The sequence below is a fragment of the Fukomys damarensis genome, unplaced genomic scaffold, assembly GCF_012274545.1.
Source record: "Fukomys damarensis isolate Sample0158 unplaced genomic scaffold, DMR_v1.0_HiC HiC_scaffold_39, whole genome shotgun sequence".
In the NCBI taxonomy this organism is placed as follows: domain Eukaryota; kingdom Metazoa; phylum Chordata; class Mammalia; order Rodentia; family Bathyergidae; genus Fukomys; species Fukomys damarensis.
The window spans coordinates 57,430,221-57,445,781 of record NW_022900951.1 but is presented as its reverse complement, the minus strand read 5'-3'; the positions used below and the strand labels follow the sequence as shown (position 1 = coordinate 57,445,781).

The window sequence follows — 15,561 nt, the reverse complement described above, 5'->3', positions numbered from 1 at the left end:
TGATACTACTACTACTAAGATGAGTCCACATTTCATTTTCCAGGGCCATTTCTCACCAACAAAAAGCCCTTGACAAGAGACCCAGAATTGATAATTCTGTGAGCTGAAGTTCCCCAACTAAATGATTTGGCTAATAACCCTGGAAAGTTCCAGCTCTTCTAGGACAAGTTATGTAAAACAACCAATGTTTTTCACCAAAACTCATCTACACCATTACCTGATATGAGAAAACACCCAGGCCTATAATGACCACCTCAAGGAAATCTCCAGTGTTGTCCCATTGGTTGACATGGAGTATCTTTCCTGGCCCTGATTGATGCTGGTTTCCAAATTCCATGGACCCCTGGAAACCACATTCAATTTAAAAGAGTAACACCCTGTTATAAAGACATTTCTCAGACAAAGAAGTAAAAGCAGCAAGTACATATATGAAAAAATGTTCCACATCACTGGTCATTCGAGAGATGCAGATGAAAACAACACTGAGATTCCACCACACCCTACAAAGAATGGCTGCTATCAAGAAATCAAGCAATAACAAATGCTGGCGGGGTTGTGGGGAGAAAGGAACCCTTCTCTACTGTTGTGGGAGTGCAGAAATGGTGCAACCACTATGGAAATCAATATGGAGATACCTCAAAGAGCTGGGACTAGAAGTTCCATTTGACCCAGCCATCCCTCCGCTGGGTATCTTTCCAAAAGAATTAAAAGAATCGTATCACAGTAATATATGCATCCCTATGTTTACAACGGCACAGTTTGTAATAGCTAAAACTTGGAAACAGCACATTTGCCCATCAGTTGGAGACTGGATAAAGAAGATGTGGTTTTTCTATAAAAGGGAATACTACTCAGCCATAAAGAATGAGAAATTAGAGTCATTCATAGGTGAATGGATACATATTGAGGATATATTCCTAAGTGAAATAAATCATACATGTATAAATACCGAACAGTTTCTCTGGTGTGAAAAACTGTAATGGTACATAATATCCTAATGAGATAATTGACAATGTGAAATAGGAAGAAAGGGATAAAGGTGTAAGGGAAATAAGAAGGGTAGAGGAAAGGTAATGAGGGAAAAGAAAAATACATCAGAAAGTGGAAATAAAGTTTTGAGGAGGGGTGAAGGGAGGGCAGGGATAAAGGGAAAAAATGAAAATCAAGACCTGTCATGTAAAGGTACAAGATCCCAATGATGAGTGTAACTGTACTGTGTACCTAAAATGTACCAATAAACTCAATGAGAAAAAAAGGATATTACTAGACATAGATTAAAGGCAAACAAGTTTTTCTTACATCAACTGTTGTTATAATACTTTGGTTAATTTTCTGGTAGACATAGATCACACTGTCTTGGATTTTCAGTTTGAGTTGGGTGATGTAACTCACTGGATTAAATGAAAAATTTAAGCCCTTATTGTTAGCCTCACCAAATGAGACTCTGTGGATAGATTTCAATCTCTTAAAAATATTAATACAGGCTAGTATTAATTGAAATGTATTTACACAAGTTGGGTTTCTTTATACAAGATCCATTAAGTAAAGAGATATTTATCACCACCTTTTCTCTGTTTAACATTCTAATTATACCTTTTCCCAAACCTGGAAAAAAATGCATGTCACTTCACTGTAGACTAGCATAAATTTAATGCCTCTGTCTGACCTATGAATGTCCCTACACCTGAAACAACTGAAATGACCAACGGCCATCCAATCTTCCCCTGGCAGATACTATTGTATCCAGTGTTGTAAATGTGATCAATACATTCTATTTTAGTAACCTATTATTACTACCCTGCACCCACACTTCACATGCAACTTTGAGAGGACGCATTATGCTTTGCTCAGTTATCCAGCAATGGGCCAGCAATTTTACACAGTTTCTGCTGGCAACACAGTAATCAGATGCAATTGTCTCCAGATAACCTAGGTTCAGCAATGCACTGATGACATACTCCTATGAGGAAATTCACTAGGTACTCTCACATAAGGCATACAAACACTCACCTATTGTACCTACTGAGAGTGGATGGGCAATTGCCTCACATAAAGTTCAGAGGGTGGCCACTGCAGTTAAATTATTAAACATTACCCAAAGCACTAAGGTCTGCTTCATTCATTAAATTAAAAAAGAAGAAGCACCTAATGTCATTCTCAAGTACTATCAAAAATGCTCAAAACTTATTAGATCTCTGGCTGCTGGAGGAAAACTCATTCTTTCATTTGAAAAAACTATAGCCTATTTATGTGATACCTTACAAATTGATCCTCTTTGAATAGGGTTTTTTAAAATAAAAGGCTCAAGAATCAGTTGAAAGGGCTATTCAACTGGCATTCCATTTAATATATCCTATAACTTCTTTATTGTAGAAGCTCTCACTACCATCTATTAGGCTTCTTGAAGTCTCTGGACCACCCATAGTGGTGACCATAGACTTCTGGTATGAAAGGCTGTCCATTTTGGCCCCAGATCACACATCATTACAACTATCACTTACATACAGAAATGAGCATCTTGATTTGGTATTTCAGATATCCTTCCCACAGATTAGAGCAGACATAGACAATAGTTTACAAATTATATATGCACTCCTAAATTGAAAGGGAAATTGGGAACTAGATGCTTTGTACTCAAGATTACACCTGTGTTATGTTGAACAAGAGGAGGAGGAAAGGTGGATAAAAACATAAAACATCTTTTCTACAATTTTGAAGGTGGCTTTTTCTTAAGTGAACATTTACTTGATCACCACAAACTTTTGGCCATTTTCCAGTACTCCTAAGTTTTAGATCATACGACTTCTGGCTTGGAAGGAAGTCTTTGATATTTCTATGGGGTAAATAACACCTTAGAGTCTCCTTATATGTAATTTTTCTGACATCCCATTTAGATATTTTAGCAAATGCCACGACATGCACAGAAATCTTTTCCTGGATCTCTCCATCTGTTTTGGATTATTTGATAGATATAATGTCCCAAGGCCTTCTCATTTTCATTATGTTTGGCAACAGGTGCAAGGCTATATGGCTCTGAAATTTTACATTGATTCATACTCAACAAATGAAATATGCACAACTCAGGTATCATTTGATCAGCAATGGTAGATTGCAACAAAATGTCTAATACTAATGTTAATGTTTGACCACTGACTTCTTTTTACATCTCACTCTTCCTTTTAGTTTTGTTGTCACATCTTAACACACTAAGAAAACACATGCATGTGACTGTTCCTTTGACTCCTGCTGTGACACTAGTGGCATATTCAAATCTCATAAATGTATAGCCTATGTGCAAAAGCTTTTCCCCAGCCCAACCCTCTAACTACTATAAAGCATCACAAGTTCCCTTTACTTTCCCCGAGGCAGTCTGAATTGGCTTATGCTCACTGTCCTATCCTTAGAAGTACATTGTAAATGTAATAAAATTTCACTCAAATTTTCATATTGTACATCAGCTTTGAAATCCAAGTGTCATCAGCTTTGAAATCCAAGATAAACTATAAGACATAAACCACCCTACTTGTATGAGGTGTCTATAAATTAGTGTTTGAAGAACATACTTTTCATTGTTTGAAAAATTTTACATTTACTAAAACTTGACTAAAGGCCCAGAATATAATATCTCATGATAAATGTTCCTGGAAGTACATTCTGCTGTTGTCGAGTGATGTATTCTACAAATTACAATAAGGTCAAGTTAGTTGATAGCGCTGTTAAAATATGATATCTTTCCTAAAATAGAAAAGTGTTGAAATAATTATCTATAATTGTAGTCTTGTCTTCTTCTCTTTGAAGTTCAATTAAATATTGATGTATATATTTTTTATAAAAAGTAGAACAAAATTTCATAACAACATTATAAGAGAGTAACAGTAGTTAATATACTCTGTATCTTTATCTTCAAAGTAGTTATTCAGAGTACAAGACATAAACCAAAAAGATTCTTACGAAAAAAGAAACAAATGGATAAGACAAAACTTTATGTTCCCAAATTACATATTCCTTTGTTTCAAAAATAAATATATATATGCTAATTTGTTTCACTGACACATGTATTTTGAAGCATTATTAGGTAAACAAATTTTAGGATTGCTAGCTCTTTTTGATGAATTGAATTATTTATTAGTATGAAACCAATATATTTTCTCTGAAATCTTTTTTTATTTAAACTTTCTTTTGAATAATTTTGACATACTATAACTTTCCACTTTATATATATATATTTTTTTAAATGAATGTTGTGCAGGCAGCATGGAGTAGATTTTCATTTGTTTTTTGGGGTTTTTTTGGGGGGGTTGGGGATTGAACTCAGGACCTTGTGCTTGTGAGGCAAGTGGCAGATCACAGTTTTATTTAATTGCATAACTTGTATTTTAATTGGGATGTGTAGGCTATTTACATTTAATATTACGTTTGTACTCCATAAATTCTAATCTATGATCTTAGTACTGATTTTCTACTTGTTCCATCTATTCATTATTGTTCCTTTTTTAATATCTTCATTTGCCAAATCAATTATTTTTATAACAGTTTTTTTCTCATTTGGCAAAATATATATATGTCTTTGTTTTATTGCTTCAGTGGTTTTAGGGGCTTTATAACATATATATTTTTGTCTTCATTTTTTTTTCCTTCAAGTGTTTCCCATTCTAGTACTAACCATGCATGACCCTGCTTAGTTTCCAAGATTAAAAGAGATCAGGTGCATTCAGGCTGATATGGCCATAGACCCCTCAAGTGTCATTATAAATTTCAGCTATATTATAACAACGTTGCAATAGTGTATTTCTATTTTTCTTCTCCTAGCCTTGTTTAGTCAATCTTTTGGAGATAGATTTAAATAATTAAAAACAGTGTTATATACCTAGATAGTTATCATTACCAGTGCTATTCATTCCTTTAAATAGGTCCATATTTTCATGTAGTAAAACTTTCTTTCTTTCCAAAGAATTTCCTTTAACATTTCCTTCAGTATTTTGTGATGAATTGCTTCATAATTTGTGTGTTGAAAAAATGTTACTTCACTTTAATTTTGGAAGGATCTCTTTTCTTCAATGTTCTTTCATTTGTTTAAAGATCTTTCTCTACTGTCTGTCCATCAACATTCTTTCAGACAAGTAATCTATTGCCATCCTCTTCTATGTTCCTCATAATCTCAAATAACATTTTCACTCTTAATGCTTTTAGGATTTTCTCTTTATATTTTTGAGAATTTTATTTCAATGGGCATCAATGGAGTTTTATTAATTTGTCTTACAATTGGAATTTGACAGGCTTCTTTTGCCTGTAGGTTTATTTTCAACAAGCTTGGAACATAATTTGACCATTATTTCTTCAGTGACTTATGGTACTCCTTCACTGGGGACTCTAATTGCGTATATTATAGGGTATATGAAGTTGTCATATATTTCCCAGATTTGCTGTTCATTTTCTTAATCTCATTTTTATCTCTGTTTTATTTTGAAAACTTTCTATATCTATGTCTTTGGGTTCACTGAGTTCATAATTTCTTACTCTGTATCTAATGCACTGTTAATATCACCTTTTGTCTTTTTCATGTCACACATTATAGATTTCCTCTTCAGGAGCTAAAATTGTCTTTTGCTTCATCTTCTATTACTTGAGTTATCCCTTTAAAATACAGAAGACGGTTTTGATAACTGTTTCTACTTTCATTATCTAATTTCAGTCTCTTAGTTCAAGCTTGCTGTCAGTTAGTTGAAAACCCTATTTCCACATATTATTCCCTGCTGATTTCTTTTAAGATTAATTTTATTAGTACATTGTAGGTATGCAATATAATGACATTCATCATCAGAGATTTGTACTTTTACATAATATATCTTGATTTTATTTTGACTTTGTAATGTTATTTGAGATCCATTAACTTAAAGTTTTAACTTATACATAGTTATTTGGTAATTGAAACAGAGAGCACCTAGAAATATCTGTTAAATTAAAGTATAAATAAATAAATAAATAAATATCCCATTGATATTTTCAGGTTTAGTTTATTGTAATGGAATTCTAGCTTTCTATTACCACACCAGTTCATCTGAACAATTCCACTGTTCAGTAAAATTTAGTTTGCAGTATATTTCATGTTCTTTGTGTACCACCTTCCTTTAGCACATCCACTGCTTTCAATTTTTTCACCCCTCTGATAGCAGAACATTAGAATGACCACTGGGAAAATTTTGCCGGTACATTCTATTTTGAGTTTGGCTGTCATGAAAGTTCTCTGAGGCACTTCTATCCATCCTCCATATTATTCATTATTTATAACTTTTTTTTTGGTACTGGAGATCGAACTCAGGTCCTTGCGCCTGTGAGGCAGACAGTGGAACCACTGAGCTAAATCCCCAGCCCTTTATCAGACTTTCTTAAACCCATCAGCTATGTAAAATAATGATTACACATATAAACCATCCCACTTGTGTTATTTATCCCCCAAAGACTGCATTCTATCTGTTGGTAGAAGCAATGAAGCAGAATAATTTATATATTATCAGAGGACAATCAAATTGTTCACATGCTAGACACCATACTACTTACATATGCATTCAATAATTATTTATTAAACACAAAATATGTATCCAGTAGACTGAGACTCTGTAATTATAAATATATAAGATAAAGAAGCAATGAAGAATGTGAACTGGTACAACAATTATGCAAATCAGCATGGAGATTCCTCAAAAAACTAATAAAAAATAGAAATTCTATCCAACCTAGCTATTCCCTTTCTTGGTATCTTGCCCAAAAAGTTAAAGTCATCATATTATAGTGGTACCTACATACCCATGATTATAGCAACACAATTAATAATAGCTAAATCTTGAAAATGGCCTCTATGTCCATCAACAGATCAATGGATAAAGGAAATGTGATAGTTATATACAGTGGAGTAACAAGGAAGGATAAACTTTAATCATTTATAGGAAAATAGATGCACCTTGACAAAATAGAAATAGGTCTTTTGCAAATGAGAAGGAGACCAAGAGATGGGGGTAGAGAAGAAAATGAGATGAAAAAAGAATTGAAATGTGTTATGTATGTATACCACCCCCATGAGGAATGTATTCATTATGTACTAAAAATGTACTAATTTAAATTAAAAATGTTAAAAAGAACATTACTGAGACTGAAGATAAGAAAATAAACTATAGTAAAAGCAATGGAACAAATACACACAAACAAATATCTGGCACATGCCTGAGAGAGTGAAATCAGAAAAATGGAAGAGTAGAAAGCACCAAGCTGTTTCTACTTTCACAAACACTCACACAAACCCACACACTCACACATAACTAGTGAAATTAGCCTTATTGCAAACATCAGAAAACACTGAGAATTTTACAAAAACCAAGAAAATGAAAACCAAGGATAATTCACTTTCAAAAGAGTGTAAGATAATTTGTGGCTTGTCTTCTAACATTAGAAATTAGACGAGGATGCTTACTTTAAACCCTACTATTCAACATAGTATTGGAAGTTCCATTTAGAACAATTAGGCAGAAAAATTGGTGTGCTTGCACTCAAATTTGTCCCTTCTCCTCTCTGGTTCAGCAGTAGTCTTGTCCTAAAAGGCATGGCAGACCACATCTTTTTTTTTCTTTTGGTACCAGGGATCAAACTTGGGTCATTGTGCTTGCAAGACAGATGGCAGAACCACTCAGCTAAATCCCTGGCCCAGGCCACACCTTTAACAGGCCTTTTGTCAAACTAGATTATTGAGCAGAGCAGAATATTCTAATATATCTGATGTCAAACCAAAAGACTGGTCTCTGTTTCCTGTAACTTAAATCTCAAGCAGGAAAAGCAATGGTCACCTCTAGTAAAAGCTATAGGTAGGTTATAGACCTAAAAAAAATCAATGGGCAAGATATTAAGATATTAAAAGTATAGATACATGACAGAGCATCTAAGACCCCAAGGAGAAGATGGTGTGAGAATTTATGGAAAATATATATTTGTGATACCTATCTGGGAAAATATGTACATATATATGTTTCATCTTAATCATTTTTACTTTCCCTTCCCCTTCTTGCTTTTCACTCTTTACCCATTCAAAAATAACCTTCCCAATATGCACAAAGTCTACCTCCCTGTTTCCTATCATGCCTTTTTAATTTTGCTCTTTAAATTGTTTCTATTTGGAGCTTCTAATATAAGAGAAACCATATACTATTTAACCTTGTGTCTAATTTATTTCACTTAGCATTGTAACCTCAAAATGCATCTGTTTAACTAGAAATGACTCATGTTTATCATTCTTTATGGATGAGTAGTACTCCGTTGTATAAATATACCATATTTTCTTTATCCACTTGTTATGGTTTAGATTTGGAATGTGCCCCTAAGTCTCATATGTTCAGAAGTCGAGCTTCAGGAAGGTGATTGGATCATGGGGGCACTGTGCTTTTAGACTGACCACTAATAATAGTTCATTCCTGAATGTGCTGCTGGAGGAGGAGCCTACTCCAAAAGGGTTAGTCACTGGTATTTCTTTCTCCTATGCAGGTCCTGTCTTCTCCAAGAGGAACTCAAAGCTCTCTTGGTCTTTAAATTTTTGCTAAGAAATCCACTATTAATGTGGTAGGTTTGCTCTTATATGTTACTTTATGTATTTCTCTAATAGCTTTGTATTTGGCCTTTCTGCTAAATTTCTGAAAGTTTGACTAAGAAGTGGAGAATCTCATAGAGAATTTATTTTCTGTTTATGGCTATTTATATGCCTCCTTTATTTGAAAATTAAATTCTTTCTCTATATTTGAAAATCCTCTGTTATGATTCCAGTAAATTTTAATACTTTTGAGTCATCTTGTCATCTTTGCTTTAATACTTCTTAGGTTGTTTTTCTTTTTGAGTCAACTAACAGCTGTTGGATACAGCTTCCATGATACCTTGGTTTTAGGGTATCAATGAGTATATCATCTACACATCAACCTTGTCATTCTGACATTTCTCACATTGGTCATTCCTGCTACCCATACTTTCATTTCAATTTTTTATATCATGGCATTCAGCTTAATTTCTTTTCATAATGTGTATTTTTCACCAAAGTTATTGTTCCTTTCTTATATTGTGCTATTTAATTCTATCAGCTTATTGACTGTTTCTTCTTTAAGCTCACTGGACATTTTATCAACTCCTTTACCTGTTCAATTAAATCATCTTTACACTCACCAACGTATAAATTTGTTTATCATTTGATCTCTTCAAACTTTTTAACCTTTCAGTTTTTAATTTCTTCACCTATGACTTCTTCTACTTCAGTGTACCTGAGATACCAGTTTTGGGGAGTTAGGCATTTTTGAAAGTATTTCATTGCTTTGGTGTTTTCTTTTTTTTTCATGAAGCTATTGTTATTGTGCTGAGACTTTAAGATCAGTTAGATCTCCACTTTAGTGGAGATCTCTTCAGATTATGTGTATCTCCCTGTGGTGTGACATTGGCCTTTGTTTTGATGTTTATACACCTCTGAAAGTTACTCAGTGGAAAAGTCATTCCTAGTCACTGTGTTTCAAGGTGAGAACAACTACCAGTTATATAAGCATCTATAAAAATATCCATGGTTTAATACTATAAATTAAAACTTATTTTAATAATTTGACAACCTATTTTTTTTCTCAGTAACCCAGAAATACGTAGGATTTCTATTGAAGACAAATAGACTGGATATATACAATGAGGAAAGGAACAAAAAAGAAGAAAAGTGAAAATTTAAAATTTTAGACTAGAATCCAGCAGCTAAATATAGCCACTCTGGGACCTGGAATCGAGACACTTAGAAAACAACTTGGTGAAGAAAAAAGAAAACAAATCTGCAGGTATTTGGAGGGAGCTGATAGTAAAACTACATAATACAAAGAAGAGGGAGAAATGGAGCACAATGCAGAGAAAAGAATGGAGCAGTCTGGAATGTTAATCACACCTCCCAGAGAGAGGGAATTCTGTCTCTTTTGTGGCTTCACCCTGGAAGTCAAAGGCCACAATGGCTTCACCTGTAGGCATACCTTTTTCACTGTACTTTAAACACACTGAGCCTGGGATAACTTGATAGCCATAGTAGAAATCTAAAATCTCAATAGATACAGTGAAGGGCATGTTCTGAACTTTAATTACAGTAGGTCCTGGTTTTCAAGAAGCAGACCAAAGCCAAGGGGACCGCCAATATGTATCAGGCAAGGGCCAGGTCCAGGTCCAAAGGCTGGTGATCCACTCAAATGCCCTGGGATACTTCCAAGACCAGGAGGGCCACTTCCAAAGTCAGGGGGACCTCCTAAGGTACCAGGGCCATTTCCAACATTCTGAGGGCCCCCGTAAATCCTGATGGCCCACTTAAATTATTTGATCCACTTCCAAAACCTGGAGCTTCCGATCCTAGACCAGGCAAACCACTGTTACCAACTGAAGGCATGCCAGGCCTAGCGTCACCAAAGGCCCCTCCTAATCTTGGAGGAGGAAGAGGTGGACCAAAATCGTTTGACCTACCAAAGTTACTAGGAAAGTTGAATGGAGGACCATTGTTGGCCTCCTTTGATCCTACTGTCAGGAAGTCATGCTCTTCACCTCCTGCACCTGGCAATCCTGCAGTGGGCATACCCACACCAGGTATTCCAGCACCAGGTATCCCCACACAAGGTATTCCTGCACCTGGTAATCCCACACCAGACATTCCTGCCCTGGGCAATCCAGCATTAGGCATTTCAGCACTGGGGATTCCAGCACCAGGCATTCCTGCATTGGGTATTCCTGGTACTGCAGGATTGCCTGGCACAGGCATCTTTAACCCCATTTTTCCTTGAGCAGGGGGATTTTTTCAATTTCTCTCATATCTTCTAGGGTAACGACATGAACAAAAGCTTCTCTCCCATTAAGTTTTTTATGATGCAAGTATTCAGACTTACATGCATCATCTTCATTTTTAAACTGAACCAATGCCTATCCTAGACCTTTCCCATTAATATCAACAAGAACATTTACAGCATTTTCATCCACCAGAATTCCTTCAAGAAACTGAAGAACACCCATCTTGGTAATGCTGGATGGAATATTTGCTATATGGGCACAGACTTTGGCAGAGTTGACATCTCCCTCCAGATTTAACACCATTTCCCTCTGGCCATAGCTGAAGTTCTGGAGTCTTTCCTGAGTTGTACCTATCTTTTCTAGTGTACCTTTCTTAGTAATTAGATGGACTTGAATAAAATGATTGCCATGTATTGTTTATGGTGACACAGTACAGCCTTATAGTCAGCTCATTCCTAAACTCTATGAAGCCTTCACCAGTTGCTTTCCCATTGGGTCCATATGCTATATAAATACTATCTTCCACAATAACCAACTTTCAAAAAAATCAATGAGATGTTTCTTTTCTGCTTCAATTGGTAGCCCTTTCACGTAAACACAAAATCCAGCCTCACGTGGTGATCTTGACCTTGACTTTTTCTGCCCACTTGATGATTTTGACATAGGAAATGTCGGAGGAAGGGGATGGGTTTGTCCAGAAGGTCCCATACTTTGCTTACAAGTGATATGACCATGGTGCTACTGCCTACATTGTAAGTGCAAGGTCATAAATTCAATCTCTGGTACAATCAAATAAAATAAAGTGATATGGCCTCCAGCAGCTCTGTCTCTTGTGGCAGGGCTAATTTCCACATAGCACTGAGTCATCAGCATTCTGTTTCATTTCAAAGCTTCAAATGTATCTTTTGGGGAGAGAAACTTAACCAATCCATTCCCATTATTTTGACTTACGTGATCTTCTAATAAATGCACTGCATCAACACAGAGCCCCTGGAAAAAATCTCTGACATAATTGTCTGCTGCAGAAAAGGGCATTCCATGCACACCAACATATAGATCATCAGGATGGTTGGGAAATGGTTTCACACTGCTTTGAGAGTTCATCTAGACAGGGTTAACAGGATTCAACAAACCCAGAGACACAGGGTTCAGATTATTGTTCAAATTTATAGGCACTCCAGAACCATTCATTCCAGCAGGTAGAGATGCCACAGGTGGTGTATTCAAGGGTGGTGTACTCGATATGAGTTGCTGTGGGGTCATGGGTGGCACAGAAGGAACTGAGGGAAGAGGGGTACAGGAGGCACTGGAGGCAATGTAGGTACTGGAGGAGGAACTGGTATCGGGGGAATGGATGGCATCGATGGCAGAGATGGCAATGCTAGGATTGGAGGAATTGGTGGTGGATGGACTGTATTCATTGGAGAGGCTGTACTCCAAATGGTCAAGCTCAACTTTGGGCTCCCAAAAGAAGTTCCCATACTTGGAGGAGCAGCTCCTGTGCAAACGTCTGTATGTTTTTATTGCTTTCATGAACAGAAGTGATAGCAATAACTACACTTGGCAAAGGATTATTAAAATTGGGTACAGTTGTAGGCAAATTTACCCTGCCACTCATTCCTGAGCTGGGTGGTTCTGATCTATTAGCATTTGCTGGTGGTATATCTAAGTTGGCAGTTTCAAAATGCCTATGATTTGGTTCAATTGTATTCTGCATTTCTGTTTTACTACTCAGCAACAGTGTTGCTTTTTACCCTTTAATTGTACCACCTGTGCACGTCATACCCAGCCTGGCATCTTCATCCGTGGCACAAACAATGAAAGCCTCACCCATTTCACCCCTAGAATATACACACCCCTATTAGGAATGGTCAATCCAGAGAAGAAGAGGTAAATTCCATAGTCCCCACTACAACTGGGAGACCTTGGAAATGGATGACCACAGCCATGCTGCACTGAAACTACACACGAGATAAAAGAAGAGATGCACTTTCTTAACAAGAAGTGGAGGCCAAGTCAATCCAGGGAGAGCTTGCACATCACCGGAACCCTGACCCGAGTTACCCCCACGAGTGCCTCTGCCCTGTGGCCGGCAGTCCCAGTCCAAAGGGTTTCCTGGAGCCCAGAGGAGCGACCACCTCCTTCACTGTTTCATACCCAATTGGTTATTCTAAATCCATGGAGCCACCTGTGATAGATTATCACTGGCTAAACAAGTAAGTTCTCATGTTCCACTTATCTGTACAAGACCTAAACAAAGAAAACACCCAGAACCTCACTTTTGGAAAGCCTACTAACTACTCACCAGGAGCTGTTTTACTTTGTATACTTCTAATAGGCCTTTCCCTTTTAACATCTTGCTTTTAGCCTGCAATGTTATTCTTCAACTTCATAAGAAAAAAACGTGGTTTCACACAATTTGAATGGAGTTATCAAACTCACAACCATTATGGAAATTAGTATGGAGATTCCTCAAAAAATTCAATATAGAAGTTCCATTTGACCCAGCTATTCTTCTTCCATGTATCTTCCCCCAATTAAAAGATATTATACATCAATACATGCATACTCATGTTTACAACACAACTCATAATAGCACAGACAATTGATCACCCAACCATTGAACAGTCTGTTGTAAATTTTGAATATCTTCAGCAAATTGAGGGTCAATATCTTTTTGTTGTTGCCATAATGTATGAGAGTCATGATGCCATTGTCTGACACAGTCCACTGTCTGAATACCTTGATGTAATGCAACCCCTGCTGTAGCAGCTATGGTGGCAAGTCCAAGAATGGCAGTGATGATGACGCCCAGAAAACGTTTGGAGCAATGAGCAAATCCTTGTAACATTTGATAAAGTTGAAAAGTTCCAGGGGAATTACTCCAGACATGGGTGAGATTAATGGGAATCCATAATTCAGTGCAGCCTTTCAAGATGTATAAATCATCAGCAGAATGGTTGAACGTCTCCCACCAGGTCACATTTATACAATGTAGGAGAGTACAGTTACAGGAATATGTAACAGTGAATCTTCAGCATTGAGGGTCAATATCTTTTTGTTGTTGCCATAATGTATGAGAGTCATGATGCCATTGTCTGACACAGTCCACTGTCTGAATACCTTGATGTAATGCAACCCCTGCTGTAGCAGCTATGGTGGCAAGTCCAAGAATGGCAGTGATGATGACGCCCAGAAAACGTTTGGAGCAATGAGCAAATCCTTGTAACATTTGATAAAGTTGAAAAGTTCCAGGGGAATTACTCCAGACATGGGTGAGATTAATGGGAATCCATAATTCAGTGCAGCCTTTCAAGATGTATAAATCATCAGCAGAATGGTTGAACGTCTCCCACCAGGTCACATTTATACAATGTAGGAGAGTACAGTTACAGGAATATGTAACAGTGCCAATAGTAAGGATCCACTCTATTTGTCCACTCATTAATACAAAAGGAGGCTTAACTTAATCCTTAATCCTTAGTCCTTTGCAAAGAATTGGAATGTAGATTAACTTGAAAATTAGAATTATTAATAAGAGACATATTACCAACCCAGGTTTTAATTTCCTTCCCAGCTGCTAATAATTTCCAAAGGTGTCCTTGAACTTGGTTTTGACCAAATAAGTGTGGCGCAGGAGAGGTCAAACCTCCATCATACCAAACAACAGTTTCATTCCCAGTTCCTAATAGAGTATGATTATACCGGTGCCACTTTAAAGGAATATATTCAAATTTTCCCACAAAATTACCCTGAGGGCTCCAATCGCTGATGATTGGCCCTGAGTTTTCTGAATCATTTAACAATAATCTGGGTTGATGACTTCTGCATTTATCCCATTTCAAATATTCAATCCCGGGCAGAACTCTTGGTAATGAACACAAAGGGAGGTCAGAGGGAATATCAACAGGGGACTTTCCAAATGCCTTAAAACTTTGGGCTGACATAATTACAGTATCCTTGGCAAAGTGAGAATAATTGTATAAGACTCCCCAAGCTTCTTAAGAAATGGATAGACAATGGTTACTATATCCAACACAAAGAGGAAAGCCCTCACTCCCTATAATTAGACTCCATAGCAGTAGTATAATTAATTTCTTTGTAAAGATAAGGACCAGGCATCCATTTAGTGTCATTAGTATATATTAGCACTTCAGGTTCGCCCCAAGAAACAGCTTTTAATAATGCAGGGTTAGGGATATAGGGCCAATAAGAAAAATCTCCGGCTTGTGCCATACTTACCTGGCAAGTCACCACTGCCACCATCGCAAGCAGTAAAGGCGCTGGGATAAGGGGTTGACCAGACTGCTGTATGGTTTTTTTCAGCCTCTTGGGTTAATTTCTTTAGTTGTCCCCATGTTGGAGGGATGGCCTGACGAGTCCCTGTAGTGAAGGACCGTCGTGCTGCCAAGTCTTCAAATGCTCTCACGAAATCATCTCTTCCATTAGCCATCTCACTGTTTGAAGCGATGTGAAGGCAGCCACTCAAGACCTGTGTCTGTGGAGACAAGAGCAAACCCTTGGCCTTGCAGTACAATTTCCCTTTTTCTCCATTCTTCCTCAGGTGTTTTGTAATAGATAGGTATGGATAAGTCTTTTATTTGTGATAAATTGGGAGGATATTGAAAATGCTTTTCACTGGCTGATATCGTAGCATCTACCCAAATGTTCAAAAAATTTAAAGTAAATAGTGTTCTATATATTGTATTTCTTGGAGTATCTGTAATACCCTCTATTCCCCCT

The 15,561-nt window shown here is 36.8% G+C and overlaps 1 protein-coding gene across 1 annotated transcript; it reads right to left on the bottom strand.

Annotated features, from left to right (window-relative positions):
- Positions 1–9,930: 9,930 nt before the first annotated feature.
- LOC104858757 (RNA-binding protein 12) lies at positions 9,931–12,767 on the bottom strand. The gene is given in 12 exon segments (XM_010619086.2): positions 9,931–10,157; positions 10,160–10,330; positions 10,333–10,830; positions 10,833–11,228; positions 11,231–11,266; positions 11,269–11,358; positions 11,361–11,536; positions 11,618–12,113; positions 12,116–12,319; positions 12,322–12,660; positions 12,663–12,707; positions 12,710–12,767. Coding segments are annotated over 12 exon segments (2,736 nt in total).
- Between the last annotated feature and the right edge of the window lie 2,794 nt (positions 12,768–15,561).